The sequence below is a fragment of the Melanerpes formicivorus genome, unplaced genomic scaffold (genome assembly GCF_026170545.1).
Source record: "Melanerpes formicivorus ecotype bairdi unplaced genomic scaffold, bMelFor1.0.p_v2 SCAF_106, whole genome shotgun sequence".
Lineage (NCBI taxonomy): Eukaryota > Metazoa > Chordata > Aves > Piciformes > Picidae > Melanerpes > Melanerpes formicivorus.
This window is the reverse complement of record NW_027142458.1, coordinates 1,620,686-1,636,188: the sequence shown is the minus strand read 5'-3', so window position 1 is coordinate 1,636,188 and position 15,503 is coordinate 1,620,686. Positions and strand designations below refer to the sequence as shown.

General features: G+C 50.5%; 1 protein-coding gene across 3 annotated transcripts in view; it reads right to left on the bottom strand.

Moving 5' to 3' along the window:
- Positions 1-489: 489 nt before the first annotated feature.
- Positions 490-15,503, bottom strand: part of GPD2 (glycerol-3-phosphate dehydrogenase 2) — a 77,468-nt gene continuing 62,454 nt past the window's right edge. For all 3 annotated transcript variants that reach the window (XM_068166794.1, XM_068166796.1, XM_068166795.1), the window contains exons 10-17: positions 13,165-13,299; positions 12,256-12,431; positions 11,542-11,673; positions 9,705-9,863; positions 8,801-8,913; positions 8,246-8,324; positions 8,030-8,128; positions 490-4,086 (exon numbers count right to left, since the gene is read on the bottom strand). In XM_068166794.1, coding sequence (XP_068022895.1) covers positions 3,961-4,086; positions 8,030-8,128; positions 8,246-8,324; positions 8,801-8,913; positions 9,705-9,863; positions 11,542-11,673; positions 12,256-12,431; positions 13,165-13,299 — 1,019 coding nt within the window. In that variant the 3' untranslated portion in view covers positions 490-3,960. The remainder of the gene's footprint in view (positions 4,087-8,029; positions 8,129-8,245; positions 8,325-8,800; positions 8,914-9,704; positions 9,864-11,541; positions 11,674-12,255; positions 12,432-13,164; positions 13,300-15,503) is intronic.

The following is a 15,503-nucleotide window of genomic DNA, read 5'->3' as shown; positions in this document are numbered from 1 at the left end:
GTAAAAAGTGCTCAAAGAGGGAAAGCATGGATGGAATTGGGGGATGCTGCTCACTTCCTATGTCAGAAGGGGAAATGCTCAAACCTGGATGGAATTGGGGGATGCTTGCTGCTCACTTCCTATGTTAGAAAGGGAAATGCTCAAACCTGGATGGAATTGGGGGATGCTTGCTGCTCACTTCCTATGTTAGAAAGGGAAATGCTCAAACATGGATGGAGTTGGGGGATGCTCACTGCTCACTTCCTATGTTAGAAGGTAAGATCCTCAAACATGGATGGAATTGGGCTGAGTTTTGCTCCTCATTCTGCTGACATTCTGGGCTTCTGTGAAACAAGGAAAGAAATGAGGGGATGCTTGCTACTAAGCACCACCCCCCAGGGTGTTTTTCCATTGGAAATGCTTTTTTCCAACCTGCCCAAAGTTGGGTTTGGTGGTTTTGGGGTTGTTTTTGGTCGCTGCTGTAACAGAAGAGGAGGGAAGGGACCCTTTTTAATCAGCTTTATTGGCTCATGCGTTGGCTTGGGAACTCGGTTAAAAACAAGGCACATTAAATACATCCTCTTATTGCTCTCTAAATGCATGCGGCTCCTTCTGCATATCAAAAGTAATAAATAACAGCAGCAAAACACCCAGACAGGTCAAAAAAAACCCCAAACAAACAAACAAAAAGCCCAACCCAAACCCCAACCCAACAAACCCAGCCTCCAACAGGGCACCGAACAGCTCAGGCCAGAGCAGAATTCCCAAGCGCCGCAGGGAATCGGGGCAGCGTGGACACACAGGGCAGTTGATTTGCAGCCACAAAATAACCCCCCAGCAAACTCCCTCCCCAAAACCACCACCTCAAAAAAAAAACAGGAGAGAAGAGAACCCCCAGCCTGTGCTGTTTGCCCCCCCTGGGATCAGAACAAAGCCAGGCAGTGACACTGAACAACTCTTCCTACAGAATATTCACAGTGGGGGGAGGAATCACCGGCGGCACTGACTGCAGCCACAGCCCCGAGGTGACAAATCAAATACTTGTGGCTTTATCTCTGCGTGGAGAGATTCAGCTGTTGGAAGTGAGGACATGATGCAGCTGCTGGAAGTGAGGACATGCCAGCTCCTCTTGTCACACGAGGTGCCCCTGCAGCATCTGGCTGTGCCACACGTAAGGGAGCAGGGAAGCGTGACAGGGAAGCGCCTCGGATGCAAAAGCAAAGCTGTAGCGGAGGGATGCGTGAGCCCAGCCAGGGGAATCCCAAAGTCACAGCCCTGATGCTGGAGGGCTGAAAGGAAAGGAAAAAAAAGGACCAAAAAACAAAGGAGAAAAGGGACAAAGAAGAAAAGAAAGAAGGGGGGAAAAGAGAGAAGGGAGGAAAAGGGGGGGGGAAGAGAGAAGGGGGGAAGAGAAAGAAGGGGGAAGAGAAAGAAGGGAGAAGGGGGGGAAAAGAGAAAAGGGAGGAGAGAAAGAAGGGGGGAAGAGAAAGAAGGGGGGAAGAGAAAGGGGGGAAGGGGGGAAGAGAAAGGGGGGAAGAGAAAGGGGGGAAGAGAAAGGGGGGATGAGGAAAGGGGGAAGAGAAGGGGGGAATAGGAAAGGGGGAAGAGAAGGGGGGAGAGAATGGGGGAAAGAAGGGGGAGAAAGAAGAGGGGAAAGAAGTGGGGGGGGAAGAAGCAAAACCAACCAACCAAAAGGCAAAATGAAAAGATGAAAAGAAAGAAAGAGAAAAAAAAAAGAATAAAGAAAGAGGAAGGGGGGGAAGAGAAAGGAAAGAGGCAGCAGAAAATCCTGAGGGCATTCCAAGGAAACTTGGAGCAGCAATTCTCACACAGTGCCTTTTCGAGAGGAGTGGAGGAGAATTTTTCTTTAAACCATGCAAGAAAATGTTCAATATTACAAAGGTTTCCCTTCCCATGGCCTGGGCGAGGTCTCACTGCTTTTAGTCTTTTGTAATTTTCCTTTATTTGTAATTAACAGCAGAATCCTCCCCTCCCAGCTTCCCTCTTTCCCTCCTTCCCTTGCTCTCTGTGTGCTGTGCATTCACCTCCAGCACAGCAGCATGGAAATGATGAGATCTGTGATGCTGCTCTTATCTGAGGAGGGCCTGGGAGACACCAGGCTGTCCCCCACATCCTGCACTTCACCCTGAATCCATAGGAACACTCCTCAAAGGGAAAAGTTTACAGGAGCAGAGAAGCCAACCCCTTTTGTTCCTACATCCCCCTCCTGGTGCTGTCAAAGGTGCACAAGAGCTGCAGAGCCAAAAGCCAGGCACAGGAGCTGCACAGCCAAAAGCCTGGCAGAGGAGCTGCAGAGCCACAGTTGACACAGGGGCTGATCTTACCCAGATATAAACTGGCACCAGTTAAAATAAACCAGGCAGAAACTGGCACCAGTTAAAATAAACCAAGTTTTACCCAGGTAGAAACTGGCACCAGTTAAAATAAACCAAGTTTTACCCAGGTAGAAACTGGCACCAGTTAAAATAAACCAGGTTTTACCCAGGTAGAAAGTGGCACCAGTTAAAATAAACCAGGTAGAAACTGGCACCAGTTAAAATAAACCAGGTTTTACCCAGGTAGAAACTGGCACCAGTTAAAATAAACCAGGTTTTACCCAGGTAGAAACTGGCACCAGGTAAAATAAACCAGGTTTTACCCAGGTGGAAACTGGCACCAGGTAAAATAAACCAGGTTTTACCCAGGTGGAAAGTGGCACCAGTTAAAATAAACCAGGTTTTACCCAGGTAGAAACTGGCACCAGTTAAAACAGATTAGATTCTACCCAGGTAGAAAATGTGGCTCCTTGGAACTGGAGCTTCCTTTGGGTTACAGTTTGGGATTGCTACTCAAAACAAACCCACCTGAACAGACCAACAAATTCATCACCAAACCCTTCTCAAGGTGCCCATTCCTGGCCAGAAACCTCCCAGCTGATGTCCAAACTGCAGCAGGAAGACAAAGAGGACACAAAGCTGCTGAGAGAACGTCCCAAGTGACTGCTCCTAAGGTCCTAATTATTATTTGGGAAAGAGAGAGGAATGTAGAACATATCCTTGATGTTTCACTTGCCTGGCCAAACATTTTGAGCTAAATTAAGACTTTTTTTTGCCATCTACAACCTTCCCACATCTCCCAGCTGGAAGCAGGGTGAAGCTGGATGGCATAAAACCTCACCACTAAGCCAAGGCTGTTTAGTAAAGGAAGCTGGGTTTGATTCAGCCAGGAGAAGAAGCAGCTGCCCCTTGGCTCTTGGCTAAGTAATTAGCTGGGGTGATTAATCAAGATGCCCTGTCCTCTTCCAGCTTCATGCTGCTGCTGAGTTTGGTGCCACAAAAATAAGAGAGCAGTCAACAGAGCAAACCCAAAATCACCTCTGGAAGGCTGCGGACAGCTCCTCGCTGCAATCGCTGTCTCAGGAGGCATCAGGTTGGTTCCTTCCCTGGTGCCATCTCCAAGCCTGAAGGGTCAGCTTTCCTTCTCTTCATTGCAGGGGGCAAACCAGCAGCTTTGAAACAATAAACAGATCTTTGCAAAACCAGAAGACACCTCAAGGCAGGCAGGGCTCACTTCTGAGCATCGCGTTTGTCAAGGGTGATAGAACAGTCGATGAAGAAGGCAGCGTGGTCCTCGTGTGTGTCTCCAGGTCCTTCTGCGTGCCCCCAAGTCCTTCCAGGCTGTGCCCCCCACACTCTTGTCAACCAACCCCAACGTCTGGAGAGCACCCAAGCCAAAAGGCCACATGCTGGAGCAGTAAAGAGCTGCACAGAAAACCACTGACAAAGGAGAACAAAACGCACCCAAACGTGCCGTTGTAGGAGCTACACCAACAGATGGACACCACTTATCTGGGACAAGCCAGGAGAGTCAGAAGAACTGGAATGTTTGTGGCTGTGAGCAGGCCTGGCGGGGGGCTGGACTCACAGCAGAGCAGACCTGGTGGTCGTTGGACTTGCCAGCAGGCGTGGGGGAGGCTGAAGCTCACAGCCCCCCACCGCTGCGGTCCACCGGGATGACCGAGCGCTGCCGCAGGTTCTCCTCGGCGGTCTTCATCAGCACGGCCAGCCGGCTGCCCGAGACGTGGCCCTTCTGGATGGCACTCATCAGCTGGGGAGGCAAGAGGGAAGCTCTCAGCAACCTGCCAGAGGGACAGCAAGGTAACTGCAGCCCACACCAGTCTCCCACTGATGCAAACAGGGAAGTCATTCTGCCCCTGTACTCAGCACTGGTTAGGCCACACCTTGAGTCCTGTGGCCAATTCTGGGCTCCTCAGTTTAAGAAGGACATTGAGACTCTTGAACGTGTCCAGAGAAGGGCAATGAGGCTGGGGAGAGGAGGCTCAGGGGAGACCTCATTGCTGTCTATAGCTACCTGAAGGGAGGTTGTAGCCAGGTGGGGGTTGGTCTCTTCTCCCAGGCAACCAGCAACAGAACTAGAGGACACAGTTTCAAGCTGTGACAGGGGAGGTTCTGGCTGGGTATTAGGAAGAAGTTCTTGACAGAGAGAGTGATTTGCCATTGGAATGTGCTGCTCAGGGAGGTGGTGGAGTCACCATCACTGGAGGTGTTTAAGAAGAGACTGGATGAGGCACTTAGTGCCATGGTCTAGCTGATTGGACAGGGCTGTGTGATAGGTTGGACTGGATGATCTTGGAAGTCTCTTCCAACTTTGGCTGATTCTATGATCCTTGAGAACAAGCCTTATGGGGGAGAGGCTGAGGGAGTGGGGATGCTTAGCTTGGAGAAGAGGAGGCTCAGGGCAGACCTTATTGCTGTCTACAACTACCTGAAGGGAGGTTGTAGCCAGGAGGGGGCTGGTCTCTTCTCCCAGGCAACCAGCACCAGAACAAGAGGACACAGTCTCAAGCTGTGCCAGGGGAGGTTTAGGCTGGATGTTAGGAAGAAGTTCTTCCCAGCAAGAGAGATTTGCCATTGGAATGTGCTGCCCAGGGAGGTGGTGGAGTCACCATCCCTGGAGGTGTTCAAAAAAGGATTGGATGTGGCACTTGGGCCTGAGAACCATCTCTGTGAAGGAATCCTTCCTAACACCCAACCTGAGCATCCCTAGGGATGTACCCAACTCAGCACTGCCGCCACTCCTGCTCTACCCCTGACCCCAGCCCATGCCCCTTCCATCCAGACATCCTCCTTTGCAGAGACACTGCACTTGACTTCCACCATTCTTGCAAATCCAAATTCCTTTATAGACTTTTAGAAACTAATTTGCCTTTAAGTCCCTGAAGCTGGGCTGGGCTCTCTCTTAACGAGCACACACTGGTGATAAGGTTTTAGTTAATTCTTGTTGATCCCACGGATAAAGTCAGCATTAGATTCGAAATTATAGCCAGCAGCTCCTCAAAGGCTGCTCTGGATTTTTTGCTGGGAACTAAGAATCCTTCAGATTTCTTCCCCTGCATAGGAAAATCATCAATGGTGTCTCCAGCAGGACCTCTGCAAATGTGGGACCAGCCCTGCTGAAGCTGAAGGAGCATCTGGGAGGGGAATCGTAGAATCATGGAACAGTAGGGGTTGGAAGGGACCTCTGGAGATCATTGCCTCCAAACCCACTGCCAAAGCACCCCTGCAGGCCACACAGGAATGCATCCAGATGGGTCTTGAAAGTCTGCAGAGAAGGAGACTCCACAACCACTCTGTGTAGCTTTGCTCCAGCACCCTCAAGCCAAAGAGGTTTCTCCTCCTGCTGAGGTGGAACCTGCTGGGTTGCAGCTTGTGTTTGTTGTTCCTTGTCCTGTTACTGGGCACCACTGAAAAGAGACTGACCCCTTCTTCTTGACACTCACCCCTCAGACATTCATAGGCCTTCATAAGAGTCCCCCTCAGCCTTCTCTTCTCCAGACTAAACAGCCCCAGGTCTCTCCACCTTTCCTCCTCAGACAAATGTTCCAGTCCCTTTAGCATCCTCATAGCCTCCACTGGACTCTCTCCAGCAGATTCCTGTCCCTCTTGAACTGGGGAGCCCAGAACTGGACACAGTATTCCAGAAATGGCCTCACTGGAGCAGAGTAGAGGGGGAGGAGAACCTCCCTAGATATGCTGGCTGCACTTTGCTTGCTGCACCCCAGGATCCCATTGGCCCTCCTGACCACAAGGGCACATTGCTGTCCCTAACTTGCTGTCCACTAGCTTGCTGTCCACTAGGACTCCAAGGTCTTTCCCCATGGAGCTACTTTCCAGCAGGACAACCCCAGGTCTGTACTGGTGCCTGGTGGTGTTCATCCCCAGATGCAGGACTCTATACTTGTCCTTTCTGATCTTTGAGGTCCCTTCTAACAACCCAAACCATTCTATGATCCTGTGAATACATGAAAACTCTGATGAGGCCTTTGTGTTTTGCAGACACGGTGAGGTAGGGCAGCCAAGTCCTAACGAGGCTGCTCAGCACAGGAAAGCCAAAACCCCAGAGAGCCACCACAAAATCCACACAAGAGGTAATTCCTGGTTGCTTCAGCTTCTTAACCACAACATGGCCAAACTAACTTAATCCAAGAGTTCAAGAGAGACAGGGAACTGCTGGAGAGAGTCCAGCAGAGGCTACAAAGATGCTGAAGGGCCTGGAGCAGCTCTGTGAGGAGGAAAGGCTGAGAGCCCTGGGGCTGTGGAGCCTGCAGAAGAGCAGTCCCAGAGGGGATCTGAGCAATGCTCAGCAAGAGCTAAAGGACCTGTGAGGGGCAAGAAGCTGGGGCCAGACTCTTGTCAGTGGTGCCCAGGGACAGGACAAGGGGCAATGGGCACAAACTGGAAGCCAGGAGGTTCCACCTGAAGATGAGGAGAAACTTGTTTGGTGTGAGGGTGCTGGAGGCCTGGAGGAGGCTTCCCAGAGAGGTTGTGGAGTCTCCTGTGGGGAGCTTCCAAAGCCCCCTGGCCATTGTGCTGCTGGGCAAGCTGCTGTGGGTGCCCCTGCTTTGGCAGGGGGCTCAGACTGGCTGATCTCCAGAGGTCCCTTCTAACCCCCACCATGCTGGAGTTCTGGAGTGACAGCTAAACAGAGCCCTCACAGTAAACAGTGGCTTCCCCTCCCCTCAATGCCATCTTTCCACATGCAGGGGGATGTAAGAAGAAGACCTTTCCAGCAGCTAAAGCAGCAGCTGTGCTTTCCTCTTCTCTCTGAATTCATCAGCAAACTCCCAGAGCTGTGGTTTCTCCTCCCAACCCCCCCAGTATGGTTTAGTTGGGTTTTTGACTCCCCTCCCCCCCAGCTGCCTTTCAGTTCTCCAGCTGAACTGCAGCATTTTAGGCCAATAAATTGTCCTTTTTTTTTTTTTTTGTCATGCTGGCCACAACCTGTGAAAATTCCCTGCATTTAGATTCAACAAGGCTGCTCTTATCTGCAGCTCATCTCCAGAGAGACAATTACCATTTCCTCTGCCTTGATCTTGTTTGTTTAACTTGACACAGTGAAGAAAGGGCTGACATTGACCAAAATCCCCAGCATTAATTTCTCTCATGTTCAGCATTCATCATTGCCACCAGGCAGAAGAGACATGGCAGGCAGTGGGAACACCACACCAGGAAAGGCTCCTCAGAAAAAAGAGAAGCCAGCTGGGACACCACCAGGCTTCAGCAGCACCCCTCAGCTTCAAGCCCTGGGAGAAGCAGCTGGGTGGGTTGTCACCATCCTGGTTTGGTCACAGGAGGGTTCACAGACTCACAGAGTTGGAAGGGGCCTCAAGGATCATCCAGTTCCAACCCCCCTGCTATGGGCAGGGACACTTTCCACTAGACCAGCTTGCCCAGGGTCACATCCAGCCTGGCCTTCAAAACATCCAGGGATGGGGCTGCCAGCACCTCCCTGGGCAACCTGTTCCAGAGTCTCACCATCCTTGTGCTGAAGAGTTCCTTCCTAAGGTCTAGCCTAAACCTCTCTGTGTATCTCTCACCCTGTGACAGGGCAAAGAGCAACAACTCCACAGTGCTCTGTCACTACACCACTCCCCTGGCCTCTGACCCAGCCCTTCAGAAATGAGGGGAAACCAGTTAAATCCCTGTGCCTGTGCCCATTCCAGCTCCTCTGGTGACAAAGCAGCACCTACCTGCAGGAACTCGTTGAGCTCCACCTGCCCATTTTTGTTCAGATCCACCTCGTTGAGGATTTCATGAAGGGTGTTCTCATCAATCTGCATACTGATGCTCTGCAGACAAAGAAGCAGCACAGAGCTGATTCAGCTGCACTGCTCAGCACTGCTTGGGCCACACTGAACTCGAGAGGAGGGGCTACAAAAGGGAGCCAAAAGAACACAGGAGGTTACCTCCAGGACACGCTGAACGTCCAGGATGGTGATGAAGCCTTTATTCTCCTTGTCAAACATGTGGAAGCGCTTCTTGTACCTGCAAGAGGAGGCTCAGCAGAGAACTAGAGAACAGGGCTGGTGAGCAGCAGCTGAAGGACCTGGGGTTATTTAGTCTGGAGAAGAGGAGGCTGAGGGGAGACCTCTACAGCTCCCTGAAAGGAGGTTGGTCTCTTCTCCTTAGTATCAGGCGATAGGACAAGAGGAAATGGCCTGAAACTGCACCAGGGGAGGTTTAGGTTGGACATGAGGAACAATTTCTTTCCTGCAAGAGTGGCTAGGCATTGGAACAGGCTGCCCAGGGAGGTGATGCAGTCACCATGCCTGGAGGAGTTCAAGAAACCTGTAGCCATTGCACTTTGGGACAGGGTTTCATGGCTGTGATGCTGCTAGGCTGATGGTTGGACTCGATGACCTTGTAGCTCTTTTCCAACCAAAACAATTCCAGGGAGAGAACTCCCTCTGGGGAGCAGGGCAGGCCTGAATCCCTAGCAGCAAAGGGAACTCTTCACTCACCTTTCAATATCTGAAGGCAGGAGGCTGATTTCAGAGCTGTTTGCCAATTGATCTGACTTCACTTTGTAGCCCATTTCAAAATAGAGAAATCTTTTAGCAGCTTCAAGCTCTTCCTACAAGGACAAAAGAAGAGTTGTGTGTGTGTGAGGAGCAGGCTGGTCTTACAGCATTATCTCCACCATCCTCCTTTTCTGATTCAGACCTGCTGAAAAGGTGGTCAGCACACAAAGTATCTGAGGAGGAACAGGGCAGGAACACCAAGTTTCCTTCACCTCCCTGGAGGTGGTCAAGAAATGTGTGGGACATGGAACTTGGGGAGATGGTTTAATGGCCATGGTGGTGTTGGGCTGCTGGTTGGACTGGATGATCTTAGAGGGCTTTTCGAACCCCAAACTATTCTATGATGGACATTAGGAAAAAGCTTTCTACTATGAGGGTGGTGGAACACTGGACCAGGTTGCCCAGGGAGCTGGAGGCCTCATCCCTGGAGACATTCAAAATCAGGCTTGATGGGGCTCTGAGCAACCTGATCTAGTTGAGGATGTCCCTGTTTAACGCAGAGGGGGCTGGACTGGATGACCTTTAAGGGTTCCTTCCAACCCAATGCACTCTTATGATATGCTTTTAAAGCTGGGGAGCAGGACTTGGATCTTCCTTGTCCTCTCCAGCCAAGGCCAGCTCCTTCCCCAGCTATTCTGATTGCCTTCCAATAGGCTGCTGCCCATGGCAGGGGGGTTGGAACTAGATCCCTTCCAACCCAAACCACTCTTTGTATCTATGAATGACACCAAGTGAATCACTCTGGAGAAGAGAGCACCACTCGAGGGCTTCTAGTCCACTCCTTCAGAGTTGGAAACTCCTTCAGAAAAACAACCCTGTTTCAGATGACAGAGGCCCTTTGTACCTTTTTTTTCTGCTCACTCCAGTTCAGCTCTTTGCCCATGATCTCCACAATCCTTGGCAGGGCCTCCTCTGCAGCCTGCACGTTGAGAAAGGCCAGGCGAGTGCGGCGGGAGATGATGTCCACCACGGTGCGGGCGTACTCCTTCACACCATACACCACCTGCACATGGGGGACAGGGAAGCACCACTGAGAAACCAGCCAGGAGCTGCCAGAACCTCTGCTCAGCACCACAAACCGCCACCACTGGGCTGTGACCTGCTGCAACAGCCTCCCACCCGACCAGGAGAAGGGCTTGAGAAGCTCTTTCTCCCTTCGAATCGTTTTTAAACTGCAGCTGGGATCAAAGGTGAGGGTGAGAGGAACAGTGAACAAGTGAGGGGGTGAGCTGCTGGAGAACAGCACAACAACCCCATGCAGAGCTACAGGATGGGGTCAGAGTGGCTGGAGAGCAGCCAGGCAGAGAGGGGCCTGGGGGCACTGTTTGATAGTAGGGTGAACACGAGCCAGCAGTGTGCCCAGGTGGCCAAAAAGGCCAATGGCATCCTGGCCTGCATCAGGAACAGTGTGGCCAGCAGGAGCAGGGAAATCATTCTGCCCTGTACTCAGCACTGCTGAGGCCACACCTTGAGTCCTGTGTCCAGTTCTGGGCCCCCCAGTTTAAGAAGGACATTGAGACTCTTGAATGTGTCCAGAGAAAGGGAACAAAGCTGGGGAGGGGTTTGGAGCACAGCCCTGTGAGGAGAGGCTGAGGGAGCTGGGGTTGCTTAGCCTGGAGAAGAGGAGGCTCAGGGGAGATCTTCTTACTGTCTACAACTCCCTGACGGGAGGTTGTAGCCAGGTGGGGGCTGGTCTCTTCTCCCAGGCAAGCAGCACCAGAACAAGAGGACACAGTCTCAAGCTGTGCCAGGGGAGGTTTAGGCTGGATGTTAGGAAGAAGTTCTTCCCAGCAAGAGAGATTGGCCATTGGAATGTGCTGCCCAGGGAGGTGGAGGAGTCACCATCCCTGGAGGTGTTCAAGAGGAGACTGGATGGGGTGCTTGGTGCCATGGTTTAGTCGATTAGATGGTGTTGGGTGACCTGTGGGATTCAATGATCTCAAAGGTCTTTTCCAACTTGCTCTATTCTATTCTATTCTATTCTATTCTATTCTATTCTATTCTATTCTATTCTATTCTATTCTATTCTATTCTATTCTATTCTATTCTATTCTATTCTATTCTATTCTATTCTATTCTATTCTGGAGTGCTGGAGCACAACATGCTCCCCAGGAGTCAGCAATGTACCCTCATGGCCAGCCAAGAAGGTCAGATGTCTCCTGAGGCACATCAAGAGTGTGCCCAGTGGGTCAGAGGTTCTCCATCCCCTCTACTCTGTCCCAATGAGGACACATCTGGATAAATGAGTCCAGTTTTAGGCTCCAGTTCCAGAGACACAGGCAAGTACTGAAGAGAATCCAGTGAACCCAGTTCTAGGCTCCCCACTTTAAGAGGGACAGGGAACTACTGGAGAGAGTCCAGAGGAGGCTCCAAGGGGCCTGGAGCATCTCTGTGAGGAGGAAAGGCTGAGAGCCCTGGGGCTGTGGAGCCTGGAGAAGAGCAGCCCCAGAAGGGATCTGAGCAACGCTCAGCAAGAGCTAAAGCCTGGGGGACAAAAGGATGAGGCCAGTCTCATCAGACTTCTTGCCCTGTGATGGGACAAGGGACAACAGGCAGAAACTGGGAACCAGGAGGTTCCACCTGAAGATGAAGAGAAACTTCTTTGTTGTGAGGGTGCCAGAGGTCCTTTCAACCCCCCCATGCTGGGATTCAGAGGACATGATGGAGTTTCTGCACGTACCTCAGCTTCAATGTAAGGAAATTCCGACACAAGCCGTTTCCCCACGATGGGCCATCTCTTCCCTGTCACCTGGGCTATCTTGGCCACCTCAAAAGCCTTGTCACCATATGTTGAAGCCAGATGCTGAGCCACCTATGGAGTTGAAAACAAAATTCAACATGCTGAAGAAACTGGGGTTGTCCAGCCTGGAGAAAAGGAGGCTGAGGGGAGACCTCATTGCTCTCTGCAACTCTCTGAAAGGAAGCTGGAGCCAGATGTGGGTTGGTCTCTTCTCCCAGTGACAGGACAAGAGGAAATGGCCTTAAATTACACCAGGAGAGGTTTAGGTTGGACTTTAGAGGAAACTTCTTCACTGAAAGTGTCCTCAAAGACTGGAACAGGCTCCCCAGGGAGGTGTTTCAAAGATGCAGAGATGTGGTGCTGAGGGACATGGTTTAGCCCTAGCCTTGGTAGGGTTAGAAAATGGTTGGAATGGATGATCTTAAAAGGTTTTTCCAACCCAAGCCACTCTGTGACTCCATGCTTTGGAAAGCACATCAAAGACACAGAAGGTGCTTGCCAAGCCTCTTATCACAAGCCACAAACGACCTGAGGAGGGCACTGGATGTTGATTGTGTGGGAGGAAACTCCTTGGGCTGTGAAGGGGTAAGAGCAGCAGCGACACTGCTGCAAAACCCCTCCAACACAGGAATACCAGCAGCAATCATGACTCACCTCACTTTCAAGTCCATAGTCTTGGACCAACCTAATGTAGAGGGTGGGACTCCAGTCCTCAGCCCCTAGTAGCTGCAGTCCAATGGTCTTACTGGAACCTGCCTTCAGACCGTGTGCCTGAACAGCTGCATCGATGGTGTCCTGGGCCATGGCACGGTAGGTTGTCCACTTCCCACCTGCAACCACACATTCACCACTTTATTTGGGGGGAAGTGGCAGAATACCAAGCTCATGCCTGCAGAAGAGAAGGCTCCAGGGAGACCTTACAGCAGCCTTCAGTATTTCAAAGTGGCAGAATACCAAGCTGATGTGTGCTGATCTGTTCAGCCTGCAGAAGAAAAGGCTCCGGGAAGACCTTACAGCAGCCTTCAGTGTTTGAACGGGGCTACAGGAGAGCTGGGGAGGGACTTCTGACAAGGATTTGGAGTGCTAGGATGAGGGGCAATGGTTTGAGACTGGAGTAGGGTAAATTTAGGTTGGACATTAGAAGGAAGTTCTTCACAATGAGGGTGGTGAGAAAGGTTGCCCAGGGAGGTTGTAGATGCCTCCTCCCGCGAGGTGTTCCAAATCCTTGAGCAACCTGGTCCAGTGGAAGGTGTCCCTGCCCATGGCAGGGGATGGGCACTAGATGATCTTTAAGGCCCCTCCCAAGCCAAACCATGCCATACATATATATTTTATATATCACATAATTCTTACTGGTCCTTCTCCCACAGGCCAGTAGTGCCTCCAGCATCACACAACCCCAGAACAGTTTGGGTTGGAAAACACCTATAAGGTCAGTGAGTCCAACCATCGACCCAACACCATGATGGCCATTAAGCCATGACTATAGAGCAGTGCAGGATCATCCTGCAACAGGAAAAGTCTGGACCAAGCCCCACTGGGGAAGGCCCAACAAAGCCATACCTGCGATGGTGACCAGGCCGCTCTCACTGATGTTAACGACGTGGTTGCGGGAGATGGACTGCGTGTCCTTGGAGTTGGGGTCTGTGACCAGGGGACGAATGCCACTCCATGCTGCCAACACATCACCTCTTCTCACTGTCCAGGAGCAAAGAGCAGTCAAAGATCAGCCAAAGTGGTGTTGTCTCCAAGCAGATACTTGCTGGGGGATGGGGGCTGTGCTTGGGAGCTAAACAACTCAAAAAGCCGGAGAAGGTTCTCCAAAGAAGAGCAATATGGGACTGCAGCACTGCCCTGTGAGGAGAGGATGAGAGCCCTGGGGCTATTTAGTTTGGAGAAGAGAAGACTGAGAGGGGATTTAATCAATGTTTATCAATATCTGAGGACTGGGGGGTCAAGAGGGAGGGGACAGACTCTGCTCACTTGCACCCTGGGATAGGACAAGGGGCAATGGATGGAAACTACAGCACAGGAGGTTCCACCTCAACATGAGGAACTTGTCCACTGTGAGGGTCACAGAGCACTGGAACAGGCTCCCCAGAGAGGTTGTGGAGTCTCCTTCTCTGGAGACTTTCCAGCCCCATCTGGATGTGTTCCTGTGTGGCCTGTGCTGGATTCTATGATCCTGCTCTGGCAGGGAGGTTGCACTCGAGGATCTCCAGAGGTCCTTTCCAGCCCTTAACATCCTATGAGCCTGTGAACAAGCTGGGCTACAGAAGCAAAACCAGCACAGCCCTGGCTAGTATCAGGGATGTTTTGTACCCCAAAGCCAGAGGCAGGGTGGTCTGTCGTTCAAAACAGTTAAAACCCTAAGACAACAGAGATATAGAATCATGGAATGACTTGAATGATATCTTGAATGTCTCCAGAGATGGGACCTCAACCACAATCTCTGAGAAACCTATCACAAAAGCCTTTAACAGTCGTAGGAAAAGGCTGATGAGACACTGGAACAGGCTGCCCAGGGAGGCTGTGGATGCCCTCACCCTGGAGGTATTCAAGGCCAGGCTGGATGAGGCCTTGAGCAACCTGGTCTAACGGAAGGGGTCCCTGCCCAAGGCAGGGGCCTTGGAACCAGATGATCTTGAAAGTCCCTTCCAACCTAAACCATTCTATGAATGAAAATAGCCCAGCTTCCAAAAGCCACATTTTAATGGCTGGTTCCTTCCAACCACAGAATCACCAAGGTTGGAAGAGACCTCAAATCTAAACCACTCTATGATTCTATGAAAGAAAACACTTCAGCTTCCAAAAGCCACATTTTAATGGACCAACAAACAGGACCAAGAAGAGAATTTAACCAAATCCATTTTGTGGCTGGTCCCTTCCAATCACAGAATCACCAAGGTTGGAAGAGACCTCAAATCTAAACCACTCTATGATTCTATGAATGAAAATACCTCAGCTTCTAAAAGCCACATTTTAATGGACCAACAAACAGGACCAGGAAGAGAATTTAACCAAATCCATTTTGTGGCTGGTCCCTTCCACAACCTAAACCACTCCATGACTCCATGAATGAAAACACCTCAGCTTCCAAAAGCCACATTTTAATGGACCAATAAACAGGATTAAGAAGAGAATTTAACCAAATCCATTTTGTGGCTGGTCCCTTTCAGTCACAGAATCACCAAGGCTGGAAGAGACCTCAAATCTAAACCACTCTGTGATTCTATGAATGACAATCCCCCAGCCTTCCAAAAGCCACATTTTAATGGACCAACAAACAGGACCAAGAAGAGAATTTAACCAAATCCATTTTGTGGCTGATCCCTTCCACAACCTAAACCACTCCATGACTCCATGAATGAAAACACCTCAGCTTCTAAAAGCCACATTTTAATGGACCAACGAACAGGACCAAGAAGAGAATTTAACCAAATCCATTTTGTGGCTGGTCCCTTCCAATCACAGAATCACTAAATTTGGAAGAGACCTCAAATCTAAACCACTCTATGATTCTATGAATGAAAACACCTCAGCTTCTAAAAGCCACATTTTAATGGACCAACAAACAGGACCAGGAAGAGAATTTAACCAAATCCATTTTGTGGCTGGTCCCTTCCACAACCTAAACCACTCCATGACTCCATGAATGAAAACACCTCAGCTTCTAAAAGCCACATTTTAATGGACCAATAAACAGGATTAAGAAGAGAATTTAACCAAATCTATTTTGTGCCTGGTCCCTTCCAATCACAGAATCACCAAGGCTGGAAGAGACCTCAAATCTAAACCATTCTATGATTCTATGAATGAAAATCCCCCAGGCTTCCAAAAGCCACATTTTAATGGACCAACAAACAGGATTAAGAAGAGAATTTAACCAAATCCATTTTGGG